General features: G+C 39.8%; 1 protein-coding gene across 1 annotated transcript in view; it reads left to right on the top strand.

Annotated features, from left to right (window-relative positions):
• Positions 1 to 14,651, top strand: part of TG (thyroglobulin) — a gene marked incomplete at its 5' end in the record, with an annotated part of 158,123 nt that overhangs the window by 32,839 nt on the left and 110,633 nt on the right. The window contains 7 exons of the mRNA XM_083860645.1: positions 92 to 316; positions 4,957 to 5,106; positions 6,669 to 6,839; positions 10,508 to 10,630; positions 12,335 to 12,450; positions 13,078 to 13,186; positions 14,364 to 14,561. Of these exons, the coding sequence (XP_083716771.1) occupies positions 92 to 316; positions 4,957 to 5,106; positions 6,669 to 6,839; positions 10,508 to 10,630; positions 12,335 to 12,450; positions 13,078 to 13,186; positions 14,364 to 14,561 (1,092 nt within the window). The remainder of the gene's footprint in view (positions 1 to 91; positions 317 to 4,956; positions 5,107 to 6,668; positions 6,840 to 10,507; positions 10,631 to 12,334; positions 12,451 to 13,077; positions 13,187 to 14,363; positions 14,562 to 14,651) is intronic.

Genomic DNA, 14,651 nt, shown 5'->3' with positions numbered 1-14,651 from the left:
TTTAACTTCATCAGTTTCTGTGTGGTTATCCATTCCTGTATTATGGAAATGTCTTTCATGCTATTTTGTTGTATTTTTTTCCCCTCTTTAGAAAATGCAGTTGTTGGGGAAAATCTCATTGGAGCATTTATAAAAGAGATCAAGGATGGTGTCTTTCTGCTGTACTTGGATTCCAAGCAGTTCCTAGCAGATTCTGTCATTGATTTTCCCCGGGATGAAGAGTTTGATCTGTCTCCCCTTGTGCAGCTTGGATGTAGAAGTGGGTTTAGAAGAATTTCATCTCCTGGGAAAGCAGGCCCTAATTCACAAGGATGTGGTATGTCTCATTTTTAGCTTTCCATTCTCAGGTGTTGTCAGGAACCAGTATAAAGCTGAAATTAGAAAGTCATCAGTGAACTTGTGTTTAAGGTTCATATTTGAAAGGTGTGAGGCACCAATGTGAATGGGAGAGATGGGAATTAGTGCTTTGCTTGCTGTTCAGTCCTTGTGTTGAACCAATTATTTGGAAATAGGCATCATGGCACTGACATTGTATAGAAAGTGTTGTAAGCATTTTTGATTTTTTTGTAAACATTTTAGATCTGTCTGGTAATAGAAGGTCATTCTGTAATGCATGCAATCCTTAATAATAAGAGGATTTCACAACGATAATGTAGCCAGAGCTTCAGAAAATGATACATAGAATAGAAACCTCAATGCAGAAATGCCCAAAGTCCTGAGATTGTGAATTCCTGGGCCAAGTCCAGGCAGCTCAGATGGAAGCTTTTTTGATGCTGGCTGAACACTCAGACCTAACTGCACTTCTGCCCTCTTTTCTTCTTCTTTCCCTCTGTTTAGTCTGCTTTCCTGGAACAGGGTTCCTTTCTACCAGCATGCTGCTTAGGGCTGCCAAATCTGCCTTTTCCACAGCTCCCTGTGGCTGTGCCAACCTGTCCTTGGTACCAGGTCCTGCTGCCAAGGTGCCTTTGCCATAACAGCCCCACTCTCGTTTCTATCAACACCAACCTTCCTTCAGATCCTGAATGTTCTGGTTGGCCCACTTGTCCTGCATATCTCATTTGTGCCAGTTTGGGATATCTATATATAGATATCACTACATCTAGGCTTTTTTAAATCTAGGGAACAGAGGAGAGATGCACCACATGTAGGTATAAGATAACAGAAGCAGATGTTGGATACATTTTCCAATGTTGGGAATATTTTCAGACACTCATCACTTCATCACTATGAAGCAAAAATGAGAAATTGTGAAAAAAACCCCAAAAACTTAGGTCCCTGTTTGGTGTGGTGTTTCTCTTTAAGTTCAGAGAGTTTCCTAATGCCTAGGTAATGTAATCGGGTGATGAAACACCTTTGAAGTGCTGCAGTTTCCAGCCTGGACCTTTAGGGGTAAATTGACTGCAGGTTCAGTTCTTCTCCACAGTCTGAAACACCTCAGATCTGGGTTATTTAAACACGTGCAGAAAAAAGAATTAATTCCTGCTGAGTCCAGAGTCCATAACAACTTGCAGCTATTTAACAAGATGTAGTGTTGTGTTGCTTAAAGGTATAATTATTTTTTAAGTAGAATCCATCACTTAGAGCAGAACTTAGAAAGAATTGGATATTTCTGCCAAGTACTGCCTGCCAGGCATAAAGGCCTCTAGGAAGCAGTGAATTAAATTGCCTTGTGAGTTAATTCATATGTATTTCAACCAGCTAGCTTTGGAAAATGTCACCCAGTGAAACAGACACCATAGATATGTGGAAAGGAGACAGTTTCTACTGCAGCCTTTGACAGAGATTTCACACTGTAAGCTGTCATAATGTACCTGCTGCTGGACACTGGTTTGTGTTCCAGCACTGCATATTTTAGTCTGAACAGGGAACTAGGAATACAGGTTCTGGTTCTTCTTATATACATATATATATATGGATATATCTTGCTCATTCATCCTGCCTGGGTCTGTTTCCCCACTAATAATAGGGACAATTAGTAGGCATCAGAAGCATCACCTGTGACTACAGAAAGCAAAGTTGTATGAGAGTGGCAAAGATTCTTTATTCTCCTCTCTTTCTTGTTCTGCCTTGTTCTTGAAATATAAATTGTGTTTCCAGATCTTGATATTTTTTATTTGTTTGGTTTTATTTCACTGTCAATGTCATTGCTTTTCCTTCAGGAGCATGGTCAGCTCAGTAGTGACAGGTTTCTGGCATTTACAATAAGCTTAATATATTCATCTGTGAACATGATTCATCTATTACATGAATCTGCCTCTTTGTCTCTTATATTTTCCTTACAGTCATCTGTTTATTTAGGTTTGCATCCATTGTTGTGTTGTTTCATGTTTTCCTGTCTGTAAAATGGGTAACATTTATCATATGTTAGTGTTTCTTATATGACATTTTTTCTTAGTCTCAGCCTTATACTGAGTTATGTTATATCACAAGTCTCTATGAATACAATTCCTTAAGAGTTGGGGGTAACAATGTTATTTTAGCTAAATTTTAATAGTAGAGAAGGCACTTTCTTTTGTTAAGGTATGAGTTAAAACTAAGAGAGTTGGAAACAGGAGGACTTTAGGGACATAACCCTTCTCCCCCATTTATTTCAGGACAAAACCTAAAGGGTGTTTGCAAATTAGCTTTGTCTTATTATACATTTTTATGCAGGTTCTTTTTATTTAAAATGCTTGACAATTCCATCAGAATCACTTTAAACATAACATAACCCAAATGAATGGACTACACTTATAGCTCATTGACAACTCAAGAATTCATTTCTAACAATCTAGATCAAGAATCTGCTATCTCAAAGTTTTCCAGTATCCCTGGAGGGAAGAAGGAGGAGGGCAAGCACTGGGCAATGATCAGTTGGGACAGTTTTTGGACTTGCTCAGTGTAGTGAGAGCTGAGGCTTCTGAGAAGGGTGATATCCCTGTGGAATCACTTCAATAAGCTGCTCCTTAGCCTGGATTTTGCTGCTTGTTCTCCTGGTACACAGAAGCCTGAGTCCAGTTAGAAGTGATTGCAAAATTTCAGGTTGCAAATTTCATATGCATGAGCAAGGGATTTTTTTTCCTATCTTTTGATTTAATTTTTCCTGTTTTAGGGCTACACAGTTTGGTCTCACCAGTAACACTTAGCTCTGAGATTTTGGTTGAAAGTTGTTATCTAGTGTCTTATGTTGTTAAACTGTATTAATGTTAATGCTTGAAAAAAGTACAATATAACTGTTTGTCTCACTTGTAGGGTCAAACTGAACCTGCATGTGATGGTGTCAGTGTGACCTGTAGCTGAAGTGATAGGTCCCTACGACAGTTACAGAGTCCAGAAAACTTGATTCTGCATCAACATTTTTTACTGTTCTTTGTGCCCTTTTGCCCATCCAACGTGTGAAATGAAAGACAATTTTCTTGCTCAAAATGTAATAGGAGACACAGATGTTTCTTTCACATTGTGACTAAACTGACACAAAACAGGAGAATGCTTTGAAAAGCTTAATTTGTTTCTTTTTAAATTTTAATTGCTTAATTAGCCTCTTCATTCGTTGCATTTTGTCTTCAATTCAGGCATGGATTTCTCATTTCAATTTAATTTCTGCTGTTGTTCAATGAGTATTATGCTTTTTGCATGTGTTGGAAATTGTCTTTAAAACACATCACTCTTGTGTATTAGATGATGGGGTTTTGAAAGGAGAATTCTGACTGATCCAGGATTTTTTTTTTTTTTCATTCTGTAATTGATTTTAGATATGTATTTTACCCAGAGTAATTGCCTTGATGTGTACTAGGAGGAAAATTTCAGTCTCACAGTTGCATCCTCCCAGACCTTCCCACTGGACTATTTACAGCAGATGAAGGAAGATATGATAATTTTTCTAGGATCTGTCTTTTTAGTCTGTTATAATTTAGGCAGTCCCATGAGTTAAATTCATTTACATTCTGGTTTGTTGGCCAGAACAACAATTCATCATATGGGTTGTAGTGAGAATGGCCAATATTCCATTACTGTTTCTCTCTCATGGAAGCTTAAACTTCTGTCAGGATGCAGGGCAAGACAACAAATAAAGTTTTGCACCTTGTCAAAGTCCCAAAATATACATTTGATAGTGTTTTGAAGGAAATCTACATCTGGGAAGCAGCTGTGAAATAACAAGCAGGGATATTGTCCTGCAAATATGTCTGTGACTCTTCTGCTTTAATGTTCATTTGAATGCTCTGGAGGGAAAGACAGTATTCCATGATATCCCAGAAAAAAAAGAATTTTCTCTGTAATATGCAACTGGTCAACTGGAAATACTGCTCCTGATTGTCTTGAAAATTATATAGATACAGACCAAGAACATCACTAAGAACCCTGTTTTGTTTTGTGTTTGAGTTGTCATGTGCACAACTACTGACTTTTAATCCAGCCATTGCTGTTTAGTTTGGAAGTGCTTAACAAAAATTTCTTTACCAGGAATTCTGAATAAAAGTATTACCATATGGTGGATTTCTGTATGATGGTTTTGAATTTTCTGCTCCTGTTTTTGTTTGTAGTGTTAGAAGTTGCTCTTTTTGTAGCTTGTCTTCCTTTGTTTTAATTTCACAAGTCATCCACCTGCATTATCTTATTACAAATGGATTTGACAGTTGGAAATCAATCCTGGACTTGACATTTCCAAAGAGCTTCATGTGCTCTAATTCAAGAACAGATTTTGGGTGATCTGAGAAAACATATCACAGCCTGTAATTCCTCTCATTGATGTGTTTAATGCTCACTTAAGGAGTGTTTACTTTGTTATGCCACTTAGAAATACATATATTAAGAGGTTGAAGCCTATGGCAAATCTATCAGATTATATATATGTATATACATTATGCATGTACGTGTATGTATAGATATATATTTATATATCCCCACACATATGTGGTGTGCAAATGCCAGGAGTGGTTGAATTCCAAATGAGTAACAAGGTGATTGTTCTCCTTGCAGTTGTTTGTCCTCCGGGCAGTTATTTCCAGGAGGATGAATGCATTCCCTGCCCTCTTGGCTACTATCAGTATCAGACAGGACGTTCCGTCTGTATCAAGTGTCCTGTGGGCAAAACTACCAACTCCTATGGGGCAATCAGTGCTGATCACTGTAAGTTGAACTCATTTTTTCCCTATCCTTTTTTTTCTGGCTTCAAATATCTAATTTATTATTATTATTATTCATCTCTAAGTTTCTTAAAAAAATTAAATCCTCCCTCTGGGGGTTTTTGGATGGATGTGATCCCTTCTGCATACATTCAAAAGTATTTTACAAAGTACAAACTGTCTGGTGTTTTGACCAAAAATGCATGAGAAACAAGTGGTCAGTCTCATCCAGGATGTTGTGGTTCCTCTAGACGTGTTCATTGTCCTCAGGAATGATATCTGCGTGTTCAGTGTCGGTAAGAAACTTCTTATGAAATTCATTTATTGTCACTTTCATGAACACAAAAATAGTTTTGTTTTATGGAGCTTTTTCCCTTTCAAATACAAACACTTCTCACAAAGCAACTATTGAAATGTTCACTAAAGCTGGTGAATTCAGCTTAAACAATTTGTTTTTTTCATGCAGTTTTTTTTTTTTTTTTCATACAGAATATCAATTCTTGGGTCCAAATTCAGTTTTATCTACAGAATTATCTTATATAAAATAAGATACAAATAAGAGTACCAAGAATGGGCTTCTTGGGAAATGTCATTGAGTACATAATTTATTGCATTCTCTTTCAACCTATTTGTTCTCTTAGGTGGGATAAGCCTCTCATTTTTATTGTACTGTATCCCAACATCAATTAACTTCTGCCTACGTCTGTCATTCTTCTTTTCCATGTGTGTTCCCTGGGTAGGTATTGGACTTGTGTTTGCTCCTTAGGGTTTAAAAACCTGCACTTGCAATTTTCTTTACTAAACCCACTCCCTGCCTGGATTCCGCTTTAGCTTTGTGCTGCACCTCAGCACCAGCCCTCTCCAAAAGGCCAGGTTACACATTTCATTCCTACTTTTTTTCATTCCCTGCTGTCTCCTTGCAGAGTCTGAAGAGTTTTCCTGAATTAATTGGTGTGATAGCTCTTCTCATTGCTCACAGCATTCCACACATCCACTGCAGCTGTTGTTGAACAAACCTATCTGAAAGTACAGTTTCTTCTCTGTACTTTGCTTTACATTACTGGAAATACATCAGCAGAGATTTGATGCCTAACAGGGAATCCAAGAAATGCTTGAAACGCAAACTGAAGTAGCAACAAAGCAGTGAGCCTGCCATGCTTCAGAGCATGAAATACTGTGCAAATCTTAGCTTTATTTTCAGTGAAGTCTCTGCTGTGCTAAGGAGACTTTTGTCCCACAGCACTGAAACATTGTCCTGCTGCACTGACAGGACCAGAGGCTGCACAGGAGGTTCCTTCTGAACATCAGAAAATGTTTTTGCTGTGAGGACAATCAAGCACTGGCTCAGATTGCCCAAGGAGGTTGTGGAGTCCTTGGAGATGGGTAGAAGCCATCTGGAGATGGTCCTGGGCAGCCAGCTCTAGGTGGGCCTGCCTGAGCAGGGGGCTCTGACCTTACAACCTCCAGAGGTCCTGTCCAGCCTGTGAATTCTATGGAACCCATTGGCAGCATTATCAAAGCACCTTTCTTTCTTCCTTCCTTCCTTCCCTTACTCTCTTGTACCAGGTGTCACCTCCTGCCAGAGCAATGAGCAGGGCCTGCAGTGTGATGGAGATGGCCAGTACAGACCTTCCCAGCAAGACCCTGACACCAGGAAATCCTTCTGTGTCAGCAGCTTTGGAGCAGCCCTGGGCTGGACTGAGACAGAGGATCTCCTTACGGATGAGCAGTGCTTGGGTAAGTGGCAGAAGGATATTCTGGACATGCTTTGACCTCACATGGGTGAAACTTCCATATGAAGAGACTAATCACTCCACAGCTTATGGGGATTCACTGTCCCATAGTTATTCACTTTCCTATACTTGTGGCCTCTGCCTTAACCACATTCCTCTTTAGATTTGCATTTCTTGACTACAGTGGGGAGGTTATTTCTGGTGAGGGTAGAGGGAGAACCAGGTTTCCTGCACTCTCAGATGGCTGCCAGCTTTTGATGTGTACTGACTGACCTTGTGCTCTCTGCTTGGAAACCCAAAAGAATAATGAGATAAATAATGAGAAAGAAGCAGAATTAATAATTTCTTTGTAAAATCATCTGTGAATTCATGAGAAATAGACTATTTTCAGCAATGACCTCACAGCCAAAACATAACTTCACCCTCTGAGCTCATGCTGTAAGGTATCTAACTAGGGGAACACATCCTTGCAGGCTGGAGGAAGTTAATTCTGCTTGAATACAGCTGCAAAATGTTGGTTTTCAAGGATGGAAAAACTTAAAAAACAAAGAAAGTTATCTATCAGACAGTCCCCAGACTGCCTGCAGTAAGGTCTAATTACACCTCTCAGCCTCAAAGATTTTGCTTTCTCCCAGAAGTTTTTATATGCTCATCCTATGATTGGTATTAAATTTAATGGAATATTCTGTTTAGAAACTGATGTCATGGTATGCTTTGAATTAGACAATGTCTTATGACAAGTGTGATCAATGGAAGGAGCATGAACAGTAAACTCCTCAGTTGTGAAGAGGTTGCAAAACTATTTTCAGGTAAAAGAACTCTTTTTTTCCACTGAGCTTACTCAGAGACTGATCACAGTTATGAACATGAGGTGAAAGCCTCTGATGTTCTCAGTCATGGGGCAGTTGGGATATTTCTCTGCAGAGAGGACTCAGGATCTTAATTCTCTTGTTACCATGAGCCTTCAGGCTTGGGCTTTTCTGACTCTGTCCAGGATGGAGCAGTTGTGGATATTTCTGCTTGGTTTTGTGGGTCCTGCTAGAAGATGTCACTACAAATATTTATGACTGTTCAAAATTCATTTATGATGGTTTAAAAACACTGCAAAAATGTGTCATAGAATCACAGAATGGTTTGTGCTGGAAGGCACCTTAAAGACCATGTTTTTCTGGCACCCCTGCCATGGGCAAGGATGCCACCCAAAAAGTCACATTGCTCAGGGCCCCATGAACACCTAAGAAATCTGTTTACTTCATTGGGATTTTAAATAATAATTTTCTGCCTCATTTAATTTTTCTTTTTTTTTAAAGATCATGCTTCGTTTCCTGAAAGCATAATGTGAAGTGAAACTGTTTATCTCTATTTTCGCTTTTTCTCCTGCCTCTACTATTTCCCTTAGTTGAATTCAGTAGGGTTTTGCTTTTGTTTTTGATTTTGCTTTGACGAGACATTGGCAGTTGGGAAGGGTCAACAAAACCCAGCTGGTCTTTGGTTTTTGAGTCTTCAGACAGAATAAAAATTACCTTGTGTGAATGCAGAGGAATAAGCTGGAACAACCATTGCTTGTTGTTACTGTTCTCTCTCTTGTTTTATTTTAGGCTACTTAACATTTACACTTAACATTTATTACTCAACATTATTATAGGAAGGTTGGGACTAGGTGATCTTGAATGTCCTTTCCAACCTATACCATTCTATGATCCTGTAATTACAGCAACAGAAGAACCTAGAGCTTTGCTCTAGTAATAAGTGAGATAGAGAATTTCTGCTCTGCACTAAGCTTGTGAAATGATTTTATGACTGCATTTTTTTATCATTCTTTGTACTAAAAACAGAATTCAAGAATTTTATAAGGGCATTTTTATATTATCTTTCAATGTTTTCAGTTTACTGTTTCATTACACTTTATATCTTCTCTCTACTTTTCTCCCATATTATTGTATTCAATACATATGATATTCAATAATATCTTATTCAACCATAGGGGAGAAAAATAGAGAAAAAAATCATTTTTCTTGAAAAGGGCAAGGTGGGATGAAGCCAGAATTAGGGAGGGAAAATTGGAGGAAAAACATTTGAGAGTGTAATTTTTAAAAATTGAATATTGGAATAGAAAGGAGGGCAGCTTTTAACCAGGCATCAGTGCAAGTTGCAGATGCAGAAGGGATTAATTTTCATGCAAAAATTAGCTAATGCTTGTATTTTTGTGCCCTGTATTTCTAGGAAGGAAAAAATCTTTCAGTTCTGCCTGCACCATATTTTTTCCTTGTCCCCCTCCTAACTGGAATGCAAGGATTTTCTTGTGCTAAGCATTTGACAAACCCATAAAGATTTTTTTCATGAGCAGAAATGATGGTTTTATCAAAAGCACCTGCTGGCTCAGCCCTGGCAGCAGTGGACATTTGCTTCTGATTCAGCCCTGACTCTTTTGCTCTAAGAGTACAAATGATTATTTTAAGAACTTATCCCTGACTTTTATTTTGTGGTTTATCCAGACATTTCAGGGAGAGAGGGCTGTGATGTTCTGGCCAGACTGCTGTGCCCATGAGCCCAGAGGAAAGAGGGGCTGAGCTTCCACCTCTTCCATGTGCAGATGTCTCCCACAGCTGGGAGCACACCAGAGCTCCTGCTTTTACCTCTGTTAGGTCTGGGGCTGGTGTTGGCTGCAAGGAGCCCAAAATTTACCTTCGCCTGGGGCCTTTAGAGAGGTTTGGTCACCAAGGGATGATGCTAAGTCACTGCATTCTTCTCTCAACCACAGAATGGCTTGGGTTGGAAGGGATCTTAAAGATCCTCTAGTTCCAACCCCCTGCCATAGGCAGGGAAAATGTGCTGTGCTCACTCAAATGTGCTGGTGCATCAACCTGTGGGCACCCTTTGGTCATACAGGTAGGAGCAACCCCAGCAGGGTGGTGATGACACTGTGTCCTCTCACCAGGTCTGTAATCCTCCCCAGGACACAGACAGGGACAAGCCCTCTGGAGCCTGGGTTAGATTCCTCACCCCTTTATAGTGACCTTTGGGGTTTGCATCTCTAGATCTGATGAGCTTTTCCCAGTGTGTGATCAGTGCTGCTTGTCAGACTCTTCACACTCAGGTGAGAGGGTCCAGTGCAGAGGGAGCAGATGAAAGGATTTGGTCAGTAAAGTGACACTCAGGTGTTAAAGGTGGGATGGAGGATAATAAAGCAGCATGTGGGACATACTGCCTTGGATATAGACTTGAGCCTGAAATCAGTGGAAATCAGGCTGTCGTATTTCTGGATTTCCTGTCTAACCAAGTGCTGTTGGAGCTGGCTTTTGTTTCTGTGACTGATTTGTAGAAAGTTGGTTCCCCCTTTGACTCAACAGTTGGTTCAATGCCATGAACAAGTAATGAGAGATGGCAGGTCTGCTGCTGGAAGAGAAGCCTCACTGGAAAGTAAAGTCCCAGCCCACTCCTGGCTAACTGGTCTTTGAAACATCTTGTGACACTTTTTATTTCAAAGCAGAAATCCTACCCTGGCACCAGCTGTCACCTGCATTATCTGTGAGGTTATGGTACATCATTTAATGAGCAAATCTCTCTCCCATAGAATTCTTCAAGGTTAATTTCTACCTAAAGTCTTTGTCTGTTTGCAGCATGGGAACTGATAATACTATTTGGTTGGAGTTTTTTGTTGTCTTTTTTTAGTGCTCCGAAAATTTGAAAGAGTTCCTGCCTCCAACCTGATTTATGGATCAGAAGAAGCTCAAATTCTTCAGTTTCAGTCATTTCGGGGAGACCTGCAAAGTACATATTTTCAGTGCATTTCAGGTGAGAAAACTGGAAAAAGATATAGAGATGACACTAACAATTGTGGAAAATAATATTTTCATATAATGAGTTTGTAGTTAAGTTCCTGGATGAACTATATGTTCTGCAATTCAGCACCAATTCACTGCAAGATATTTACAACTTTTGGTGACCTTGGTGCAGGGAAGAGATTGACATTTCTTTCAGAATTTCTTCTGAAAGAAGAAATTTCTTCTGACTTTACATACTACTTCAGACAAGTCATCTGACTCTAAAGCCAGTAGATGTAGTTTTGCAATAGGAATGAGAACTGAGATTTAAACCAGGAAACATTGATCAGACTGTGCAGATGTGCAGACAAAAGAAGGATTAGGTGTTCAGGACATATGAAAAGCAAGCTTTTACCTCTTCACAAATTACCCAATTGGCACATAAAATAGGAATAATCATCCTTGCTTACGTCAGAAGGGTATTATAAGGAGTTCAGAGATATTCCTCTGCCAAGTCTTGCAGACTATATTGCACCTGGTTTAAGTTGGTTCAGGATCATCTAAAACCCAGAGGAATCACCACACTCCTTTCAGGGTGCTTTGAGTCAGTCTCACCTTGTGTCTCCTAAAGCTTAGGCTGGGAAAGGAGGCAGAGGGATATGTTCAAAGTAAAAACTCCCTGGCAGTAATAACACAGATGTCCTATTTGTAAGGCACATACCAAAATTCTGACAAATCAGTGGCTTTGTGTCACATGCCAAGGTCTAGTTGAAGCAATCCCCTCTCATGCTGAGAACTGAATATATGAAGCCTTTTTATTACTAGAATGATTTTCCTGCACGAGCTCATCCTGGCTGTACACTGTAAGATTTCTTGCATCTGAAAATGGAGACTTTCAAAAGCAAGACGCTGAACTGAGAGAGGCTGAGAACAAACCTGGGGAGGAAATCATGCCCCTTTGCTTAACCAATCTGATTCCATCTCTCTGGATTTCGTATTTTCTTTATAAGTTATGTAAATGGCAGCACAACTACAAAATATTACTGCTGAAGTTCTCATTGAGGGGTGAGAGTTAATCTTTCCCTCTCTACATCCCTGTAAGGTCAGATAGCTCAGCTTGCATTTCAGCTGATGTTTTGATCTAAGTTCATTGATTTTATACTAAAGATTTGGAAAGTGTTTCACCTGGGCTAGGAGCAGGGCTGGGGGAGTGAGTTAATGGTGAATGTGTAAGGGCAGAAGGATCTTCAACCCCTCCTAATTCTGGAGGGAATGGCTGTTTCATCCTTACAGCTGCCAGGGGATTGCTGCAGGGGCAGCCAGCATGATTGAAGAATTTGATGTTTCCCTCCTTCCTATCACTCTGATACGTGCCACAACCTCTTTGCCGTGGGGTTACTGTATCAGCAGAGGTAATGTGCTGGCAAAGTGGTTCATGAGAGTCCTGCCTCAGGGCAAAATTATCCAGCAGACTTTAAATATCTGGGGGTGTGGTCAGCCCCGTTTCAACTGTTTATATCATCAGGTGATCAACACTTTCTGCATGAATTTAATTCAATTTAAAATTCTTAACTCTCTACTAAAATAGTTGAGCACTAAAGTTCATTTGGCTAATTAAATGCATGTCTGAAAGACATACGGGATTCTACATAAGTGGCAGTAAGGAGTGGAATTTGTAGCAACCATTTTGCATGTGAAATGCTAGGAAAGCTAAAATGTCTTTCCTGTGTCTCAGGCTGTGAGATGGAAGATGCCTGTGGCTTTGCAGCTGTAACTCCTGCTAGTACTGAAGTGCTCTGTGAATTGTACAGCACTGCTGAAGCGAACTTCAACTGCACCAGCTCTGGATTGGTAAGAATGGTCATATTAAAAGCTATATGTTTATCATAGTGCTGTGTTTTCAATGTAAGTAGACAAGATCACAGAATAAAGGCAGGCTGTTACCTGACCCCTTGGACATTCCTCATCCCTATGGCAGTAATAAATCCCCATGAGTTGAAGAAGCTACACCAGATGTTTCCAAAAATGACATCTGAATACCTCAGTGTTTGATTGAATCATCACACAGCATTGTTATCCCTAAAACATGCTGAGCACCTGCAGATAGGATATCAAGTTGATTTAGAAAGAGAGTTGATCTGGATAGTCCAAACTAGAAATAGCCAGGTTGGTAATCAGGTCACCTGAAACAATCTTCCTTTCTGAGGCCCTTCCTCTAGCCCAGGGTTTGACACTGTACTATTTTCCTATTCACTACTTTAAACAGCAACGTGGCATTGAGGAGCTGAGATCTCAGTCTGACAGTGTACAAATTGTCTGTATTAAAAAAATAATAAAATATGTCCACATGGAGTTGTGCTGTCATAATCTTTGTGTTGCTCATTGTCTCCACGAGTTCCTTAATAAAGAAAATGTATTTTAGGAGAAAAAAAAATCCATTAGGTTGTATTCATTTTGCTTGCCTGTTTTCTGTCTCAGGTGCAAGGTGTCTTGGGGAACCCTGCTGCCACCAGCATCAGTGGCCTCAGCTGCTTGCTTCATGTCAGGAACCCTGAGGGAAATGCACTCATGGTCTATTTGAAGAGAGGTACCAGATATGAATCACTCACCTAAATCTGACTCTGTGTCCAAGCTGGTAGTTTCTTCTGTAGAGGATCATGACTAAACGTGGGGAAAATCTTTGTTTAAGGAGACACAATAGTTTAAAGAGCTCAACATTTAGTGCCAGTCCAGAAGCTTCAGCAAATCGTTCTTTCATGTCATTCCTAGAAATTAGGAATACTTTGGAAGCCATTTTGATGATTTTACCAGCAACTAGTCCCATAAAACCTCAAAATCTATCCAATGTGTTATCTTATTCTTTCATGACTTCTCTTTACTAAGCAGTTTGTTATTTGAATACATGAGGCATTATTAATGAATAGCCTGTACATAATTTAAGTTTATTTTACTTTTGATTGTGAATTGTTCTAGTAATATACCAGCCAAGAAGTAAAGTGCTCTCCATGAATCCCAAAACATTTCAGCTGAACTAATGAATGCATGAGACAATTTTTTTTTTATTTACTTATTTATTTATTCATGGCCTGAGTGTGGCTGATAGCCCACAATCCATTGTGTGCCCAGCTTTTAGTGTCATGCCAAACTGGAAGCAAGATAACCAAATGCTGCAGGGTTTGAGTCAAAACTCTCTGCTCTTACCATGTTCTTTGTACTTCTATCCAAATCTCTGAGTCACTATTTATTAATATTTATAAAAATAAAAGATCTAAGTCTCACCTGAAAATAAATCAAGTCCCCTGAGCTTATTGTGATTGGTAAAATCTTGTGAATACCAGATCTATTCTAGTTTTCTAGATCCAAATTCTATGAATCATGCCCTGCTAGTTAGCAGAAGCCTTAATTGCAGATGCAGTTATGCTGGCCAAATTACACATTTTACTTTTAAATGAGATAAATTTGTTTCATTTTTATCTGGGAGTTACTAACAGTGTAACTGAGTGCTTGAAGGTGGAATATTACCAACCTTACTGCACAGATCAGTTTAGGGGCTCTTTGCTGGCAGTGCATTATAACCAGCTTCTCAGGAATAATGGCACCACATCATTTGATGATCTTTTCTTGCTTCTGAAACTCAAAGTCCAGAAAAAGACTCTTAAAAACTGAGTTTTGATCATAAAACTTTCAACCAGCTCCAGTCCGCAGGGAATTCAGAAACATTCCTTGAGCTCCCCTTGAGCTCCTTTCCCTTTCTGTCTACCCAGGGCAGGAATTCAGCTCCTCTGGACCCAAGGCCTTTGAGAGGACTGGCTTCCAGAACGTTCTGTCGGGCACGTACCGCTCCATGGTGCTGCCAGCAGCCGGCACATCCCGCACTGATGCTCAGCTGCTCTGCAGGCAGGAGTGCAGCAGGGACTCCTGCTGTGATGGATTCATCCTGAGCCAGCTCCTGCTGGATGGAGGTACTGCCTGACTGCACAGCAAAGACTTCTGCAGTGGGAAACCAATGCTAGATGAGTGGAAGTTGTTGTTGGACACAGTACACCCACTTT

The sequence above is a fragment of the Zosterops lateralis genome (assembly GCF_965231275.1).
Source record: "Zosterops lateralis genome assembly, chromosome: 1".
In the NCBI taxonomy this organism is placed as follows: domain Eukaryota; kingdom Metazoa; phylum Chordata; class Aves; order Passeriformes; family Zosteropidae; genus Zosterops; species Zosterops lateralis.
Note: the sequence above shows the minus strand (reverse complement) of the source record. Positions and strands in the feature narration are given on the sequence as shown.